The sequence below is a fragment of the Geotrypetes seraphini genome, chromosome 1 (assembly GCF_902459505.1).
Source record: "Geotrypetes seraphini chromosome 1, aGeoSer1.1, whole genome shotgun sequence".
Lineage (NCBI taxonomy): Eukaryota > Metazoa > Chordata > Amphibia > Gymnophiona > Dermophiidae > Geotrypetes > Geotrypetes seraphini.
The window spans coordinates 277,064,447-277,085,929 of NC_047084.1; the positions used below are offsets into that span (position 1 = coordinate 277,064,447).

A 21,483-nucleotide genomic window follows, 5' to 3' on the forward strand; every position below is an offset into this window, starting at 1 on the left:
GACACAAGTTTTAGAGATGCCTACTCTCGAGCCAGCTGGGTGTCACAATCTTTCCTCTGAAAGGAGAGAAGTTTTATCGACTAATTAAGGTGTAGGGCTGACAATACCTTAGGTAGAAAGGACGGCACCACTCTTAAAGAGACACACCTACCACGGAGAATCGCAAGAAAGGGTCTTGGCATAATGCCTGGATCTCCGAAATCCTCCTAGCGGAGGCAATTGCCACCAAGAAGACCATCTTTAATGTGAAATCCTTGATAGAAGACCAACGCAATGGCTTAAATGGCAGATGCTGCAATTCCCGTAGCACCAAATTAAAGCTTTATTCTGGACATACTGGGCAATGAGGTGGCTGAAGCTGACCCAGCCCTCACAAAAAACTGGACCATATCCGTATGCACTGCTATGGAAGATTTCTGCATCCAAATTCAAAAGCTAATGCTGCCACTTGCACCTACAGCGAACCCAGCGAACCTTTATCTAGACCACTCTGGAGAAAACGCCAGAATGTAAGCCACCAAGGCTGAAAATGGAGACCTCACCCGTTCTACGCATGCTGCAAAGATACGCCACAACCTAGCATAAGCCGAAGTAGAACACTTTCTGGCCTGCAAGACAGTTGTAATCACCGAGTTCTTATAGCCTTTCCACCTCAACTTGGAACTTTCAAGGACCAGGCCCGTTATGACCAAAGGGGGCAAACCCTCCAACTGGTCCCTGTTGTATTAACCCCCAGCCGGGAAGCAGGGGTAAAGGGGACCCGTCCGAATCAGATCTGCATATCAGGGCCTACAAGGCCAATCTGGAGCAACTAGGATAACCGGACCAGCATGAGATGCCACTTGTCTGAGGATGCAGCCTATACTGGCTACAGCAACATATGCAGGAGAACCTTGTCCAGCCAGGGTAATAGGGAAGCATTCAAGCTTAGACTGGCCGGCTCCTTCCAGTGGCTAAAGGAGCCCACCTTGATGTTAAGCTTGGCGATTCATTATCAGCTGAAAGGCATCCTCTGACAGCTCCCATTTCCCCAGGGTTCAGAGCACTGCAACTGAGAAAGTCCGCCTGCAATTCAACTCTCTGATAATGTGGGCCTAAAGTCTGGAGGAGATGAACCACATGTGCCATAGCTAATAATATCCTAGAAGGACAAGGTCAGAATCAGCCAATCATTCAGGTAGGGATGATCTCTTGGTGGTTAAGAAATGCCACCCTAATAACCATTTCTTTTGAAAAGTATGCAGCACTGTGGCTAGCTCAAAGGGCATGGTCTTGAAATAGAAATACTGCCTCAAGGACTGCAAACCGCATACTGCTGATGCAAAGGCCAAATAGGAAAATGAAAGTAAGCCTACTTAAGATCCAGAGCCATGAGGAACTCCCCCCAGCTTCAAATCGCACCTTTAAGGTTGTACACATAGGCATTTTCCCAAGGCCTCTCACCGCACCCCACAGCTTATGCAATACTTGGATGACTTCAAGGGCACCAATATCGCTGGACTGCAAAGCTACCCCACTGTCCCTGAACTGCTGATTCACCCCAGCTAATTTGAACCTCTCTCCAGCTCTATGCCAACAAATTGTGGCTGAAGTGGCTCACCAGCTGCTCCAGAAGTCTGCCCTGCCAACCTTGTCTTGCTGACTTCAATCTCAAGTGCTCTACTGCTTGCTTTGCTTTTGCAACTTAAACTTAGCTGGAGCCCTAAAACAAACAACCCCCCTCCCCCCCAAAGCCAAATAAATATAAATGTTCTGAAACAAAACAGATTTCATTGGCAAAAACTGCAGGGCATTAAAACACCGATAGAGCGGGAGAGCTGAGGCAGAGGGCAGGAGGTAAGAGGCAGAGGCTGGCACCACCAAGCATGCACTTCACAGGCCCACTAGAAGAAAGCTTAACTGGGAGCTAGTTGACCAACTGGACCAGAAGCGGCCTGACTAGAATTCAGAGCTGATAACCATTACCATCCACCTGATTAGAGATAGAAATTACTGAAGGGCTGTGGTCGGGTAAGACCAGCTTTTCTTCGTGAGTTCTATCTCCATCTGCTGGTCGATGGAAAAGACTATCCCACTGGTCTGGAATAGTGGGAACGACACTATGGAAATATAAGATTCTCTTTATCAGACTAGGCATCTTTGGCTAGGTATGGAGGAAAATGGTTTGCAATAGATTAAGAGCTTTAAGGCATAACGAAATGCCCATAACACATTGATAACTATTTCTCATGTGCCTTTTAAATCTATAGTTCAAAAATAAAAATTTGTAAAGCAGGTATGTCAAAACTCCTTATTCTCCCATTTACAATTATTTAGGAGCTGATGGCCTGCACTAAATATCTGTCTGTCTTCCTTATTCTTGCCATTATAATAAGCCAAATTTAGATTATATAAATTAACCAGATGTTAAATTTAGAATGCAAATTAGATACTATGATGCACACCGCACCAAACTTTCCTATGGGCCACATGTTTTACACACCTGCTGTAAATTGTCTACTAGAAGCAGTGTACAGCAGGGCATGTCCTTGCATAAGTTTTGTCCTCTGTGAGGTTGAAATGGCTAGGAAACACTAGGAGCATCAATGATGGAGGCTCAGATGACTGCTCTCCATTTGTGACCCAAGGTGAAGCAGAGGCATTGGTGGTAGCAGCAGGAGACTCTCACTGTACAAGTGTTGAAGTTCTTATTCCTCAGTAATTGTCCATGGCTGCACATACACACATACTCTTCAGTGTACTAGCAAACAGGAAAAGCCTCCAAACTTACCATAAGAAAAAGCAAAGACAATGAATTTCACCCTTTATTATCTCTATTTTGCTTGTCTTACAAAGATAAATCTATGCAGATAATTTCTGCAGGACTTCTAACTACACATTTCTCTAATTCAGCTACAGATTAGAGTGCTGCTATGCTTTTTTAAATCAGTAGGAATATATCACTTACCCTAATGGAAAGTATTTGAAAAATGCCAAGTGGGCATAATGCTATACATTTGCATGATGTAAAACAAGTGCATTGTTTTATATCTGTTCATAAATCAGAATGATGATCTGCAAGTCAGACTTGCAATAACAGGAGTTCAATGATACAGAGGTGTCAGAATTACACAATATCCTTCTGGCTTATATTCAAAATTATTTCCTTCGGTTTTCTATCACAAATCTGGAATGCAAGCTGAGTTATTTCATTCCTTTGTGGGTACATGATACCTCACACTGTTGCAGTTTTTGTTGGGAGCTGTCCTTGCAACTGAGGATTCTTTTCTCTGGTATGAATTGTAAAATGTAGTAACAGGTTTCCTTTTTTGGTAAACCCCATTCCACATTCAATACAAGTATATGGTTTCTCCCTGGTGTGAACACTTTTGTGACGTGCAAGCTGTGTTTTCTGGGCAAAGCATTTTTCACATTCAGAACACTTAAATGGTTTCTCACCAGAGTGCAGTCTTTTATGTACCTTAAGGTTAGATTTATGAGCAAAACGTTTATCACATTCAGTGCACTCAAATGGTTTCTCTCCTGTATGAACTCTTCTATGCATGGTTAGATCTGATATCTGCAGAAAACATTTCTCACATTCAAAACACTTAAATAATTTTTCACCTGTGTGAAATCTTTTATGCATTTTAAGCCACGAGCTGGATGCAAAACATTTTTCACAGTCAGTGCACTTAAAAGGCTTTCCTCCTATATGAACCCGTTTATGAGCTGCAAGATTTGATAGTTTTAAAAACGTTTTTTCACAATCAGTGCATACAAACAATTTCTTTCCTGTGTGCATTTGTTTGTGTGTTATAAAACTTGATTTTGTACTGAATCCTCTCTCACACTCTGTACAAAAAAATGCCTCCTCTGTTCCTCCCATTATAGTCTCCTTTCCTGTAAGAGCTATTTCATTTAATTTCAAAAGTGCATTTGCTTCAAACCTTTGTTCAGATTCACTACATAAATTAGGTTTATCTCCAGTGTCAAGTTTTTTATGATACTGCAGATCTGAAATATGGGTAAAACCTTTTTCCAATTCATTACATTTGAAAGATTTCATTTCAGTATGGTCGCTTCTCTGTGCTAGGTCTGTTTTCTTAAGAAACTTTTTCTCATGTTCAGTATAAGTAAACTGATTTGCATAATCTTGATGGATAAGTCTGTGATCAGATTTCTGCTCGAGTATTTTCTCACATTCAGATATTTGTTGATGCTCAATAAGAAGTGAACTTGTGCTGAAGCTTTTCCTACATTCTGTGCAGTCGAATGTTTTTGCCTGTTCACGGATGGTCTGAGAAAGCATATGCTCTGGGCTATTAGAATTTCTGTCACATTCAATACATGAGTTTTGTCTCCTTTTTATCCTGGGTAGTGTTAAATCTCTTTCATAGTTAGCAGAAAGATTTGGGCCATCTCCAGAGGAGTCTCTGTTTCTCCATTCCTCATTTCGCCGATTGTTACACATTCCTTGAAGCTCATTATCCCTGTACCCATCATCTGTCAGATAACAAGAACAACAATTATCAAGGGACCTTTACAGCTAACTACTTAAAACCCTTTAAGTAAGGCTTCTTAAAAGATAGAAATTAACATAGCAAGGAACTTAAGTGAAATGTCAAAATAGAATATAGTGCCTATTTCATAAAGTCGAATTCAATAATTACTATGAGTGATGGTATTAAGTCTTGATAGCTTAAAAGTTTTCTTTAATCAAAAAAGCCTCAGTTATACCCCCTCCTCCCAATTATTTAGCTGGGAGTTTGGGTGATAAATCCTCATTTTAATCTAAAACAGTGTTATACAAATGATCAAAACAATAGGTATTACATACATTACACTAATATCTCTACAGGTAACATATATATCTTTAAAGATTTTAAGTAACCTTCATCTAATACAGTGGCCTCAAACTCAAAACCTTTGCAGGGCCACATTTTGGATTTGTAGGTACTTGGAGGGCCTCAGAAAAAAAATAGTTAATGTCTTATTAAAGAAATGACAAATTTTGCATGAGGTAAAACTCTTTATGGTTTATAAATCTTTCCTTTGGGCTAAGTCTTGATAATAATATTGTAATTTATAGCTAAAGAGACATATGATCAAGAAATTGTTTTATTTTACTTTTATTTCTTCCATTTGTGCATTGCACATACCTATACAAGCTCTAGGCAATATTACAGAGGAAGGAGTTAAGAGGGTAGGAAGGACTATGGAAGGCAGGAAGGAGTGGAGAGGAGAGAAGCATGTAGAATATTTCATAGAAATTCCTAACTTTACAGATAGGAGCACCATCCCTCCATGGATGTGTAAAGGTAAATAAACAAAGGAAAGATAAGATAAATATAAATTATTATAATTTTACAAATTTAGTCAATGGGCTCCAAACTTTATTAAATACATCACTAAATCCCCTACACTCTGCATTAATTCTTTCTTATCTGTATGTGGTGCACGTGTCAAAGCAGCTCCTGATTGGTAAGGGCCGACGTTAGTGCAGGAAGAGGCGGTCGGACCATACAGCGAGTGATTTCCTTCACTCGCTGGCGCTCCGGCTGCTCTCTCCTGCCTCTCCAGCTGTCCTCTCCTGGTTGGCGGTTCATGGTCGGAAAATACCACGAATGATCGGGACTGCAAACCGCCGACCGTGAATGACCGGGGAAATACTGTATTGGCATATATATATATATATATATATATATATATATATATATATATATATATATATATATAGTTAGTTAGTTAGTTAGTTAGTTAGTTAGTTAGTTAGTTAGTTAGTTAGTTAGTTAGTTAGTTAGACTTAAATTCCGTCCTCCCCAGAGAGCTCAGAACGGGTTACAGGTTAACATTCACAGTGTTACAATATTACATTACATAGGGTTACAGTTAACAACTGAAATCTATTACATTAATATATTACATTAATGTCTTCTATCCCGCCAATACCTTTCAGTTCTAGGCAGTTTACAACAACAAATTAGCCTGGGCATTCCCAGGGAGATTACAAGGTTGATAGCTATAGTATGCATCGGGATCTGGGAATGGTCGATACGGTTTGGTATATATGATATCTAATTGAATTAAAGGAATATGTAAAAAAGAATAGAAGGGAGGAACCATTAAACAATAGAATTCAGTTAATAAAATAAAAACAATAGGGGTAAAAACAATGGAATATAATTTAAAATAATTCATAAACTGGGAAAAAAAATCAAATAAGTCTGACAGAAGTCCAATTTCCTGAGGCAGCTCTTTTGCCTCAGCATATTTTAAATAATCCCATACCAAGGGCCTCAAAATAGTACCTGGCGGGCCGCATGTGGCCCCCGAGCCGCAGGTTTGAGACCACTGATCTATTAATTACATAACATAATATATAATATAAATCAATATTTATTCATCTCCCTCCATGGATGTGTAAAGGTAAATAAACAAAGGAAAGATAAGATAAATATAAATTATTATAATTTTACAAATTTAGTCAATGGGCTCCAAACTTTATTAAATACATCACTAAATCCCCTACACTCTGCATTAATTCTTTCTTATCTGTATGTGGTGCACACATTCACCCACCAAAAAGTATTAATTATTCTGTCATGGTTCTTCCAGTTACTCGTTATTAATTGAATGGCTATACCTGTCATGATCATAAATAGTCGACTCACATTTATCTAGAGTGGGTTTCACATGTAATATCGTTCCACAAATTATAGCCTCTTATGATAGTGGAACGTTTGAATCTAGAACTAAATTTATTTGTCCCCAAATTGACTTCCAAAATATGAATATAAACAGACAAAAATATAGCAGATGATCCTAAGTCCCTATATCAATATGACAATACCAGCATCTATTAGACTTAGAACTATCTATTAAACTATCTATTTTGAGGGTTATTTGCTGAGACAGGAAATAAAAATCTATAAGTGCTTCAAATATCCACTCCTTTTTTCAGGAGAGCGGTTGACAAGAAGGTTGTCAGTTGACTGGGATCAAAGAAAACATATTTTTGCATTTGATACACTATCACACATTTACATGGGTGTCGAAGAAAATATGTCGCCCCAAAAGCAATAACTCCCGGTTTTAACGAGAGAAATTCATGTCGACGTTTTTGTGTATCTTGTGACAAATCTGGATACATTTGTATTTGTATTTTATACCCCACACTTTTTGGGCTTGTGAGCTACTTTTAAAATGACCAAGTCAAAATGATCTACCAACAATAAAATTTTAAAAAGACACAAAGCACACTGTACGCTGAGAAAATGTTAATTATCATTCCTATTCCGGGGTTTTTTCAAAGAGGTCAAGGCAGATGACTCTATGCACTGTCACCTCAGTAACAACCATACAAAAATAGACAAATATACCCCCTCCCTTTTTACTAAACCACAATAGCAGTTTTTAGCGCAGGGAGCTGCACTGAATGCCCAGCTCTGCTCTCGACACTCATAGGCTCCCTGCGCTAAAAACCGCTATTGCGATTTAGGGCCATAGTGCAAAATATAGACAGCAGATATAAATTCAGACACATTTTGATCACTAAATTTAAAATAAAATAATTTTTCCTACCTTGTTGTCTGGTGATTTCATGAGTCTCTGGTTGCACTTTATTCTTCTGACTGTGCATCCAATCTTTCTTACCTTCTTTCAGCCTGTATGCTTACTCTCCTCCAGACCTCATTCCCTCCCCCAACTTTTTCTTCCTCTCTCCCTTCCCTTACTTTCTCCTTGCCTCCCTTTCTTTTTTTCTCTCTTCATGCCCCTTCTTTTTTTCTGTTTCCCTTCTTTCCTTCTGTCTCCCTGCCTGCCCCCTTTCTTTCTTTCTCCCTGCCCTCCCCCAAACCACTGCCGCTAGGCAGGAACAGGGAACAGGGCACAGGGCAGGCAGGTAGGCCTAGTGACAGGCAGGCCCCATACCCCTCGCGTACCCTAAACCATCCCCCATACCCCCAGTACCTTAAATCATCCCCCTACCTACCCCCCAGTACCTTTTTTAATCATACCCCCTGTAATTTTTTAAATCCCTCCTTCCCTCCCTAGATGGCTATCCTGGTATTTTAAACATCCCCTCCCCCCGTACCTTGATGCAATCCTGGCGGTCCAGCGCTGCATCGTCAGCCTTCCCTGCTGGACAGCCGCCCAAGTCCCCATCTGCCGCGGCAGTAATAGGCAGGTGTGAGCCCCGAGCACGCCTGCCTGGTCTCGTGCCGCCCGAATATTGTCAGCTCTGCAGGCTTCCCCATCTGCGCCGGAAGTGAAATCCAGACACGAGCCCCGAGCGCGTCTGCCTAGTCCTGCGCCGCCGCTCAAATGGTGCCGTCAACTCCCGCGAGACTCGCGAGAACCAACAGCACCATTTGGGCGGCGGCACAGGACCAGGCAGGCGCGAGCCCCGAGCGCGGACCGGGGTAAGGAAGGGCAGGAGGACTTGGACCTGGCCGGCTGCGCACCCCTCCAAGCCGTGCACCCGGAGCGGACCGCCCCCCCCCCTTGGTACGCCACAGACCTTCACTCCACCCTACCAACACTTTGATTGGCTGGCGTTCTTCAAGAGGTGGACCAGTTAGGAGGGGAAAAAAGAGAAGGGATGAAGGGAACCCACCCTGCGATCCACTGGGGTTGCCTGAGCGAGCGACCTGTCGATCACAATCGACGTATTGGGCACCACTGCCCTAGAAAGTCTTAGTTTATTTTTGAAGAAAAGTCTTAATAGCCAATTCTTGTCTGGTGTTAAAGCAACTGTAAAAAGAAGTGTTGCCGGCTTTGCAAGTTCTTTATCCGAAAGTTCCAAAATTGTAGAAATATTAAGTACTCGTTGATCATCTTCTTCCTTTAACTTTTCTTCCCTTTTTATTGGTAAATAATACACTTGAGTAATTGGCAGTAGCAATTCCTCAGAAATTTCCAATATTTCCTTCATATAGCGTTTCAACATATCCCTAGGAGTTATTGCCGCTACTCTGGGAAAATTAATTAGTCCAAGGTTGTTATTCCGAGAGAAATTTTCTAAAGATTCCAATTTTCTCCTTAAATTAATGTTATCTTTCACAAGTGTTTCTGTAATTTGTTTGGAAAATTTCACTTCTTGGGAAGAATTCAAAGTTGAATTTTTTAAATATTGTAAGTCAACTTTAATTTTCTTAATTTCCTTTTCCTGAGTATTAACTTTATGCTCTGAGAGAGCTGAGGATTAATGGATTTAGCCAAATTTGCCACTAAGTCCCAAATTGCCTCTTGGGGTTTTTTTTAATGTAAAGGAGAATTTAGAAGAAACAATATCCTCACCAACTGGAGTTCCTTCGTGGCTGCTGGTCTCCTGTTCACATATCAAATGTGGCGCTGGTAAGTCCCCAGGTTCCAAAGGGACACTTTATCTTCATTTATATATCTTGGTTCTATTATTGAGGACTAGAGTTAATGTTAAGCTATGTTAAGTTATCTTGACTAATGGGTTAGTAGGATATAATTTACATTGTATGTTAATTGTCGCTAACTTTATCTTTCTGCACAAGTGTTAACTTGAATGTAATTGAAAATTGATAAATAAATAAATTTTAAATAAGATCTATTTTATTTAATCAAACTGGGGTCCAAAAAATCCTATGTAACAAAAATAACCATGTTTGCCTCATAGATGCTGATGCTGTACATTTCAATCTCCAAGTCAAAATCCGTGGCCACAGAGACACAGAAATATACTGTTTTATCTCGATGCTCCAGATGTCTCCAAGACTGTTTTTTGGTTTTCTGTTTAAAAATCCAGAAATCAATTTGTACCACTGGGCAGCCTGATGATCAGTTTGGTAGGAAAGGATCTGCAGGCTAAAATAAGTTTTTAAATTTTTCCATTCAGGGAACCCACACTGAACAGCCTGCTTCAACTGCAACCACCTGTATTGTTGAGATTTTAAAATTCCAAATGATTGTTGCAGTTGTGAAAAATCAAGCAGATTTCCACTAGATATAACATCATCTATTGTCCGAATTCCTGCCTGCATCCAGTTCTTCCAAGCGATCCCAGCACCGCCTATTTGAATCTTGGAATTTAACCATACGGACTGCAAAGTAGATTTCATAATAGGAACATCTGTTAATTTATCAATAAATTTAATTGTTTTCCAGGTATCTAATAAAATCACATTGTCCTTAGCATAACTAGGTATTTTAATACTTAATATGAGATAGTCGCATCAGGGACATGATTTTCCACTCCAGATATAACCAGTCTGGCTGATGTTCCAAGAGCTCAGGGAAGATCCAATACATACCTTGACGCATTATATAGGTTTGATGATACCTATAAAAATTTGGAAAATTTACCCAACCCTCCACAATTGGTTTTTGTAGAGATATTAAAGCAATTCTTACTTTTTTCCTTAGCCAAATACATTTTGTTAGAATATCATTTAGCTTTTTGTAAAAGGACCTTTGAAAATAAATTGGCAACATACCCATTTGGTAGCAAATTACCAGCAAAATCATCATTTTGACCGTTTGAACTCTCCCCCACCAAGACAAGTGTAAAGGGTTCCATTGCTCACACATCTCCGTGATCTTTAGTAATAATGATCTTTCATTTATTTTCATCGTATCTTCCAATGTACTTTTAATCCATATCCCTAGATATTTAATACCATCATCCTTTCAAATAAAAGGAAACTCATCAAATAAACCTTTTGCACAATGTACATTCAATGGAAGAACCTCCGATTTAGTCCAGTTTATTTTGTAACCAGAGAATTTTCCAAATCTGTTAATCAGATTCAGCAAATATGGGATAGTAGATTTAGGATTCCTCAAATGAAGCAGAATATCATCTGCATAAGCAGTAACTTTATATTCCCGACCTGCATAAGGAATACCATGAATCTCCTTCGCTTGTTTAATAGCCAACAATAAAGGTTCCAAAACAATTTCAAACAGCAAAGGAGATAACGGACACCCTTGCCTAACTCCCCTCTCCAAACAAAACCATTCAGAAAAAGTATTATTTATATATAATCTGGCAGAAGGGGAACTATACAAGGATTGAATCATTTGTATAAATCCAGAACCAATACCAAACCATTCCATAAAGTCCATTCCACTCGATCAAAGGCCTTCTCTGCGTTGAATAATACAGAGAAGGCCGGATCCTCTATGTCTTTAGTCAAATTTAGCATATGAAAGGCCAATCTAGTATTATTTGAAGAAAGCCTATGAGCAACAAACCCCGTTTGGTGAATACCAATAATATAAGGGAGAGCTTTAGCCAAACGTAAAGCTAATAACTTCGCTAATACTTTCCCATCTACATTAATCAAAGAAATTGGCCTGTAATTAGAAACCAACATGGGATCTTTATTTGGCTTTGGCAAAACAATAGTCAATGATTCTGCCATAGTACCTGTTATACAACCATTTTTCAGTTGATCTTGATTTAAATTTAGCAAATGAGGTAACAAAATGTTTTGAAATGATGTATAAAATTCTACCCTATATCCACCACCACCTGGAGCAGATCCAACTCTAAGGGACTTCAATGCAATTTGTATTTCTTTTTGTGAGACTGGTGCATCAAGATTTCTTTTCACATGCTCGGGAATTTTAGGTCCCTCAATCAACCTCAAAAATTCTAACCCATCCTCTTTTTTAGTTAAATAATGCTCAGAAGAATACAAGCTGGTATAGAATTTCAAAAACTGTTTTAGTATATTTTTACTTTTATAGTGAAGTTCATTATTTTCATCTTTAATTGTTGTAATATTTATTTTCCTCTTTTTTGCTTTAATAATACTTTTTAATATCTTTCAATTATTTCTAGAACTTGGTATTATATGTAAGTTTTACTTAGCTTATAGTTTCCTTAATTACGACCTGGGAGATGTGGAGTCCAACAGTTCCCTACGATAGCATATAATAAGGGGATGACAATTGACCAGAAATTGGGGTTTCAGAAATTTCAGAAAAGGGATCAAATTTCTTGTAGGAACGTGGATGGATACCACATTAGATGTGGTCGGTGCCAGTGGTGTGCAAAGGCCATAGAAGGAGGTGTATGGAGGGAACCAAAAAGCGGGAAGTTGTTGAAATCCAAATATATAACAAACTGTAATAGTCGGCAAGTGGTGCATGTGATCAAATGCCCTTGCAAACTGTTGTATATTGGTCGTACGAGCAGACCAATTAAAATTAGATTAAATGAACCCAAGTCTCGGATACTGAATGAAAATCTTCAGGCACCCATGGTCCAACATTGGGTACTAAACCGACATTCGGTGGATGATATCAGGTGGCGAGTTAGTGATCAATTACAAGAAGGGGAGGAGGGCAGGAATTTAGAAAAAGCTTTGAATTTAAAAGAGCAGCAGTGGATTTATAGAATAGGCATGGTAGAGCCTGAAGGTTTAAACGCTGAAGTGGAATGGGTTAATTTATTCTGAGTACACTTCAGTGTATCAATAGGCTGAGGTTACTTTAGTTGGGGTGGGAGGCGGTCTCTTTAAATATCTCTTACACAGAGTGTCAATAAAGTTATTTAAACAACGTTCAAGAACGTCACGGCCATCTTGCTCCGTGTATAGGGAGAGTCAGAGGACTACAGCGGCACTGGTAGGATTATTCCTATAGCGGTTTAAAATAGCTAGTTTACTGAATTTTTTAGGAATTGGTAATAATTTAAATATAAAAACTTTATTGAGAGTTAAATATTGCATTTATTTGCATGGAGTTCCTTGATAAAGTGGTAGCGAAACATGTTGGACTCCCAGGTCGTAATTAAGGAAACTATAAAGCTAAGTAAAACTTCCATACAATACCAAGTTCTAGAAATGATTGAAAGATATTAAAAAGTATTATTAAAATTATGGTAATTTGACAAAAAAGCCGGTGAGGATTTATCACCCAACTCCCCGCTAAATAGTTGATGTAGCGGAGGAGGGGGTGTAATTTTTAAGCTATCAAGATTTAATACCATCACTCATAGTAATTATTGAATTTGGATGTATATAGCTGTGAGTTAAAGGATCGTGTAAAGTTTACCATCATAATTGAACAGTGTATTTCATAAAGTCAACATAGGCAACTACAGTGTTTAAGTCTTCAAACAGTTGTACATTTTTCACATTCTGCTGTCTGAAAAATGCAATACAAATGCATTACAAGTAGGGTTTCACAATTAGAACTTTAATAATGTGATTAATCAATAAAAATATTAAATCACCTTAAAAGAATTAAACACGTTTGACCAAGGACCCACTATAGTTAGATTGTGAGCTGTTTCAGACAGAAGGGTAGTTCAAGGCGCCTAATGTATTAGTATTGTAAACCGCTTAATTCACGGCATCCTTCCGCCCCTAATCCCTCTATCCTTCCTCGCCCTGACGCCTGCTACCACCAGATTAGCCCACAAACAAACTATCCTTCCCCTCTCTACATGGCATCCTCCACGCAGGCAAACTGGAAAGATCCCACCTCTCCAAAATCACGGGCCTTTGGAATGATCTCACTGTCCCGCTGCGGAATCTGGGCTCCCTCCAACTGAAAACCTGGCTTTTCTCTAGCATATAACTTCTCTTTCCCTGTTTACATCCCTCTTTTTACATGCTTTGTATATCCTTCCCCTCTCTCGTCCTATTTTTTATCTTTATGCTTTGTAAACCGTGTCGAGCTCCACTTCCGTGGAGATGATGCGGTATATAAACCTAAGGCTTAGTTTAGTTTAATGTACAAGCGGTATATCAAATGCAATAAGCCCAATCCAATCCATTGTTCTCAGTTTTGTTCTTGACTTGCAGCAGAAAAGGACATCTGCTGCTGCGAGTATGGAAGGCATGCAGCTCTGTTGCCACCTCCTTCCTCAGAACTGCTGTTAAAACGGTATGCCATCACGTATCATGCTAAACCAGGGGCAGAGCCCACGGTCCTGGGTACTTAATGGCTCTCCAAAATATGGCCAATCCTCAATCTCTCTTCTTCTCCCCCACAGGACAGCTTCTCCCATCTCCCGATCACTGCCTGGAGCAGTTCTGATCTTTGGCTAGACCGAGTGTGCTCTCCAGCATGTGGCTGCAAGCACTTCCATGTTCATAGATGCCTCTTGCTTCTGCCTGTATTCCTTTTCAGCAGCTCCAATCTCTCAGAGCCCAACAGACCAAAGCTGGAACAGTAAAACTGAATTCAGGCAGAAGTAATAAACATTTGCAAAGCCAAAAGCGCTTGCAACCATGGGCTAGAAAACAAGGCTCAGTCCAGCAGAAGATCACAGTTGCTCAAGCCAATGATCCAGAGACAAGGAGAGAGAGGCAGTACTATTGAGAGGGGTGAAGGAGAGAGACACCTTTAAAAAAAAAAAAAATACATTTGTGCACATGGGGCTAGTGCAGAAAGCTACTGCAAGCTCAGCTTCATGGTTACCATTTAACTTGACTTCCTGCCTCAATAGCTTTCTACATTGGCACCCCATCTCTAAAAGACTCGGCACACTACCTTACCTCCTCCCCCTTAAATAAAAAAACAACCTTTCCCTGTTGTCTAGTGGCACCCTCTGTCCTGCCAACAGGAATGCTGTATTTTGTGTACGCCAAACATGTCCTCTTTTCTGGTGTCCAGTTGCCTGATCAGATAAGATCTCAGAACTCACTGATGACATTCCGAAGAGCAGTGAAGACCCTTTTAAGCTAAACAGACTCCAACAGACTAACCCTCCTTTGAGCCCCTTAGTCTCTGTGAAATTTCAACATTTTTCCCCCTATGTACCCATTACCCTAAGACCAGTCATGACCTTCGCTTTTGTAAAATGTCTGCATTGTGAATGTCCTTATGTAATCCATTCTGAGCTTCGGGGATGATGGGCTAGAAATTGAAATAAATAATTCAATTTTAGACTCATCTGTCCATAGAAGTCCTGGTTTTTGTCTACGTTCTCGCTGGCAAACTTCAATCTGGTCTTAATGTTTCTCTTAAAGAGCAAAGGTTTCCTCCTTGCACACCACCCATGCAAGTTAAATTTGTGCAGTCTCTTTCCGATTGTAGAGGCATGCACTTTCACATCAACAGTAGCAAGAGCCAGACTTCCGGTGACGTCACTAACCTTGATGGCGGGTTGAGGAGGGAGATACAGAAAATAAAGACTAAAAAGGAAAAACAGTGTTTGAGGATTCTGCAGAGAATTGGAAGAAAAAAATGCCAGCGAAACCCTCCCCCCCCCCCCCAAGGAGAGTCACCCTCCAGAAGGAGGGCGGGAGAGAGGCAGTCTCCAGTGAGGACCGGGAGATACCCATGAGTCGCCTTGCGAGTCGAGAGAGAGTGCATCAGAGGAGATAAAGCAAGCGGCTCTGCCCCGGAGGAGACATGGTGATTCAGCGGTTTGGGCCATAAAGGAAGAACTCCAGCAGTGGGCCCTAGAAATAAAGAGCGAAGTGGCTGTGGTGAAGAGGAAAATTAAAGACACTGTAAAGGAAATAAGGCAAGATTTGGCGGACCTATTGGGGCGAGAGGAGGAAACTGAGTGGCGAGTTGGTGAGCAAGATATATTGCTGAAAACAATAGGTGGCCAGGTGGGGGACACCCAAAAACAACTGAAAGACTGTATAAATCGTATAGAAGATTTGGAGAATAGATCTCGGCAGCAGAATTTGAGGACACGAGGGGTCCCTGACACTGAGGTATATAAAGACGCTGAGAAAGTGGCACAGGAAATATTTACCTTTATGTTAACATCTGAGAGTGCAGAAGAACCTATTTTGCCACAGTGAAAATAGACATGGCCCATAGGCTGGCAGGTTCCAGAATGTCTGAAAAGCTTCGGGATATAATTGTATGCCTGCATAATTTTGTGGATAAAGAGCGATTGATCCGTAAGGTCAGAGAATTGGGTACGGTAACCTGGCAGACTTATTAATATTGAGATATTTCAGGACTTATCTACTATCACTTTACAAAAGAGGAGGGAATTTCGCCCAATTCTTACAGTGTTGAAACAGAAGAACTTGCGTTATAAATGGCTGTTTCCATTTGGCCTTCTGAAAACAATTAATGGTACTCATAAAAAAGTTGTTACTGTGACTGAAGCAGAGGATTATTTAATTAAGGAGGGCAATAATATCGCTGGCAAGAGACTACCGCTAGATCCAAGAAAAGGCAACGGTTGGAACAGCAACTGGAGCCGGGGCAGGAATCTAAGGACACTTTGGCCCCTGCTTGATGGTCAGATTGGTGCAGGACTGAGATACAAGGCATTTGATTGAAATTAAGGAGATAAGTTCTTTGAGTAGTTTGGATGAAGTAATGAATATGATTGGATATGGGTGTGAAGGGTAAGATTGGGACGGGTGAATGTTGAAAGGGGGTGAGAAGCTTTAAGTTCGATAAATTATATATGGAGGTGGGTGAGAGAATCACACAAAGTCTTGGAGGAAGGGATTGAAGGAGGACGGGGAAGTGGCAGGGGGTGGGGGGGAACGGATGGGATTGGGGGGAGGGACTGGGGAATTAAGGAGGCCTGGGGATGAAATTGTAAGATCTGTAAGGACAGGATAGCCAAAGAGAATGAAATGAAAAGCTTATTGAAGGAATGAATGGAAATAAGATAAGGTTGGGAAGTTTAAATGTAAACGGTCTTAATATATTTCAAAAACGCCAATGGTTTTTAAAGGAGATGAAAAGACTGAATTATGATGTATGTTACGTACAAGAAACATATTTAAAAAAAATGGGAGAAAGGATGATTCATTTTAAAGATTATCCAGCATGAATTTGGACTTCTAATAAGGTGAAAAAGAAAGCAGGGGTGGGGATACTATTTGATAAAAAACTGAAAGTCCTTAAGAAGGCTGAATGGAAAGATGATGAAGGAAGATGATCATATGGGTGGGGGAGTTGAATGGAGAAAAGGTGACATTGCTGAACTTGTATGCTCTTAATATTAATCATGGGCAATTTTTTGAAAAACTTTTTGAGTATAATTTTTAAAAAAATCAAGTATTACTATTGGTGGGAGGGGATTTTAATTTGCTTTTGGATCTTTGTTGAGATTCCATGAGTAATAAAGGTGATAGAACTAGAAAAGATAGGAAACAACAAAAAATTTTTTTAGAAGAATTAAATTTACTAGATGGATGGCGGATACGACATACACTAGGAAAAGATTATACTTATTATTCTTCCCCTCATAAAGTATATTCCCGTATTGATAAGATCTGTTTGGATAAAGTGTTGGGAGGTAAATTATTAGATGCTAAAATAGAAGAAACCAGCTGGGCAGATCATGCCCCAATATGGATGGATTTAGCATGGGGACATCTTAAGATTGGGATATGATACTGGAAATTAAATGATAATCTATTAAAAGATTTTAAGGTAGTTCAGAAGATAGAACAGACTATCAGAAATTTTTGGGATAACAGTATCGATCATTATTCACCTATTATGATTTGGGAATCCCTAAAAACTGTTTTAAGGGGAGAATTAATCTATATACTCTCATATAAGAAAGGGAGGAAAAAAAAATGAGAGAAATTGATGGGATTAGTAACACAACATAAGAAGGGAGTTGGGGGGGGGGGGGCAAGCTTAGGACCCAAATAAAAGAGATTTGTATGGTTTTGGGATAAATGGAAGATGAAGCTATTCAATTTAATTTAAACCGCCTTAGACTTAAACATTATGAATCTGGGAATCTGGCAGGGAAATTATTAGCACAACGTATTAAGATACAACATATGCAAGGTAATATTATGAGTATACATCTAAATATGGAAAGGTTTTGACAAAAGAGGATATTTATGATAGGTTTTTGGTATTTTATAAGTAATTATATATATATCAGAATACCAGGGAAAGGAGGTTTCTCTGTCACAATACCTGTTTCAATTAGAATTAAAGACATTGCAAGACTCAGAGATTTGAGGATTGGATGAGGATAATAAAGTGGATGAGATACAAGGAGTAATACATCGTATTAAGATAGGTAAATCACCAGGAATGAATGGATTTACGGGGTTGTACTATAAAAAGTTTATATCCTTTAACTCCTCTTTTGGCAAGATTGTTTAATAGTCTAAAAGATAGGGAACAATTACCATATTTTATGAGATTAGCAGGAATTACAATTCTACCTAAATTTGGGAAAGAGAACACATTTTGTGCCAGCTATAGACCTATCTCCTTATTGGGAATAGATACGAAAATCCTGGCTAGAATTCTTGCTGATAGATTGTCACCATACATGCCAACACTTATTCACCCGGATCAAGTGGGTTTTATTAGAGGGAGGCAGGTGGCTGATGGGATTAGGAAGGTGTTAGATCTGGTTTGGAGGGCCAAGAGGGAGGGAACAGAATGGGTGGCAGTCTCGGTCAATGGTGAAAAAGCATTCGACCGAGCGGCGATCGGGCTCAGCCGGCGGAGATCAGGATGGAGGAAGGGAGATGCTTGGGCGATCGGGCTCAGGCAGTGGCAGCAATCAGGAGGGAGGGAGATGCTTGGGCGGCGACGATCGGGATGGAGGGAGATGCTTGGGCGGTGGCGATCAGTGCGAAACGCGTTCCCTCCCTTCACTGCGGAGACAAGGCCATTCATCGCTCCACAGAGCGGTGAATGGCCTTCTCCCCATACCCGCGGCGACCACTTCCTTTCTCTCCCCTGTTTCAGCGGGCTACCCGCGGGTAACAACCACCGTGTCATTCTCTATTCCAGAGCTTAACTGTTCTGAGTAAAAAGAAATTTTCTTCTATTGGTTTTAAAAGTATTTCCCTGTAACTTTATCGAGTGTCCCCTTGTCTTTGTAATTTTTGATGGAGTGAAAAATTGATCCACTTGTAAAAGTTCTACTCCACTCAGGATTTTGTATTAAATGCATACATACCCGTATCTCAATAAAAATTGTTACCTCAAACCTCCTTCTCTACTATTACGGATCTTTGTAAATTTTGGGTCAAACATTTAGAAAAAATGGTTCTTTGCTTTAAAAAGGTTGCTGACCCCTGTCTCAGGGAGAGGAGTTAGAAGATGCTGCGGATGGGCAAACTGGATGGGCCATTTGGCTTTTATCTGCCATCATGTTTATATTTGGACTCTTAATTTTTAGATAATAGAATGTACAAAGGTAATGACTTTTATATAGCACTATATGGACCTTTATAAAATAAATATGCTCCTACAATGGCACCCCTCCCCCCATAATACACAATTTCCCAAGCACTATTCACACCTTCTCCAAAGAAGGTGTAAAGGTGTTGCATGTTATAAAACACACACAAACATTAGAACTCAGTCTTTGTGCCCTTATTTGGCAGGTTGATACTTGGTGGTAGTACTGCCACATTACTGCTAGGAGTCAGCCAGCATTATTTTAGAACTATCTTAGAGTAAGTAAGGATGCTGTATTTGATCATTGCTGACACAGAGTTAAACATGTATGTATAAGTACAGTATTGTTTTCTTTTTCTGTATTGTTACCTATAATTCCAATAAAAAGATATTAACTGGGGGAAAAAAAAATAAGGATTGCTTCTGCCTCATTGGCTCCCGGATCCTAGGTTGGGCTTGAAAGTGAGTGTTAAGGGTCAATCTCAGGTTTAGAGGTTTGAAGAGGTCAAACTTTGAGGATAGTTGTATTTTATTTTTCATTTATGACTATGTTAATACTAGATTTCAGGGCCTGACAACTTAGGATCAGAGGCTCTAGAGGTTATATTGTCCTCCAAAATGAGTCACTAGTGTCATTTATTTGTACCAATGAATGCATACAAAATGGGCCTTTTAAAAATAATTTTCACTTGTTTCCACAAGCAGGAACTCGTGAAGTTCCTGGTCATGGCAAGCAGTGAATGATTACTTGTGAAGTCTACTTATGAAAACGGAAGAGTTAGGAATTCATTTACCTCGCATAAGTCTGGAAAAAAAAAAAAAAAAAGGGAAACTAATCCACAAAAATTTTCATTATGTTAGTACATAAGATCCTGGGTCCGATATGCTAATCCTTACCTCTAGTTTCTGCAGTGTTCCTCTTCACTCGGATTAGTTACTAGCCACAATCTCTGAAAAATTCTGCAGGGAAGAGACTTGGGATTGATCCTGCACTATGGCCCCTTAATCTTGGCCCAGCCATCTTAAAGAGACTGAGCAAGGGGCTAGTTAGCAAACCCTGGGTTCAGATCATAAGTTCCCTTAGGGGGTCGGAGTTGGGAATGTCATAGAAGTGAATAGAAGTCCTAGTTATCGTCTATTATTGACTTTCACCAACTGAAGCTATCTTTTTTACAGGAAGTTATAATTACTTCGTAGCTACAGCTTGTTAGGTTTGAAATTTTCTACAATACACAGTTAATTTTTTTCTGTAAATGTTTTTAGTCCCATGTCACCTGCAATTGACTCAATAGTCTTCAACTCCTCTTCTCCCTCCGACTGATCACTTTCACATGATTCCTCTATTTTCAGAATTCGGACTGACAGGTCAGGACTGAAACTTGTGTTACCTGTTTTAGCAAGAGGAAAATCTAGTCTCAGTTACAGCAATACTCAACTAGAGGTGGCAGATGTGAAATCTGTAAAATATGATATAGTTTAAATATCTTAGAAAAAGTCCCCTGGAGTCATTATGGGAAGATTAGGTACTTACCTTGATAATCTTCTTTCTAGTATATAGGCACATCATTCTTGAACACATAGGTTGTCAATTTCTGATCGTTGAGGTCCTGTATAGAGAGCCTCATTTATATTTTTTCTGCTCTACCTCACTTCACTGTGGGCTGTTCCATAAATCCTCAGTTCATATCAAAGCAGATGGTCAGCCCTAGAGAACAAAACATAACAGGGAGGCGTACAGAGACACTCCCTGAGAAACAAGTCTGTTCTGCTCATATCTAAACACTGAACATGAAATAAACATAAACCATTTAAAACATATAATGAGGTGGAACAAACAAGCCAACTACCCGAGTGCAAAGTGCACTAAATCCTGGAGCTCTGAACGAAACTCCTCGATTCCTTCACGATAGCAATGGTCTTCTCTATCCTGGACTTTGCTGATAGAAACAAGATATCTTGCAATCAATCAGATATGTCTTAAGACAGAAAGCAGGTTAATGAATATCTGACAGGGTGGGCTTCAAGAATGATGTGCCTATTTACTAGAAAGAAAATTTCATCATGGCCTTCGCCACCTGAAGGGGCCCCTCCGGGACATCCCAATGATCAGTTAACATCTTAGTAATGTCAGGATGGGAAGGAAAGTATGTGGTTTGAATTTTACTGCTGCTCATAAGTTAGCACTCAGCATTAGAGGACTGATTTTTAATTTGTGAAGAGACTCCTTAATTAACTCAAACAGCACTGCAGGCTTAAACAGCCTGTGTAGTCGGGTCCTTTCAGATCCAGAGCTATCCCCTGATCGGGATCTGAGCCTTCCAGGCGAAAAGCGGAATCTCCAACTATGGATGACTCAAACTGGGAAAGTAAAGGCATAGATACAGAATCCATTTATTCTCAGTCCTCTTGACTGGACCTCTG

General features: G+C 39.8%; 1 protein-coding gene and 1 gene segment (V, D, J or C); both read right to left on the minus strand.

Annotated features, from left to right (window-relative positions):
* Positions 1-21,483, minus strand: part of LOC117363895 — a 286,323-nt gene that overhangs the window by 176,369 nt on the left and 88,471 nt on the right.
* LOC117363883 (gastrula zinc finger protein XlCGF26.1-like) overlaps positions 2,792-21,483 on the minus strand; it is a 53,983-nt gene continuing 35,291 nt past the window's right edge. For both annotated transcript variants that reach the window (XM_033952404.1, XM_033952396.1), the window contains exons 6-7: positions 20,337-20,450; positions 2,792-4,485 (exon numbers count right to left, since the gene is read on the minus strand). In XM_033952404.1, coding sequence (XP_033808295.1) covers positions 3,215-4,485; positions 20,337-20,450 — 1,385 coding nt within the window. In that variant the 3' untranslated portion in view covers positions 2,792-3,214. The remainder of the gene's footprint in view (positions 4,486-20,336; positions 20,451-21,483) is intronic.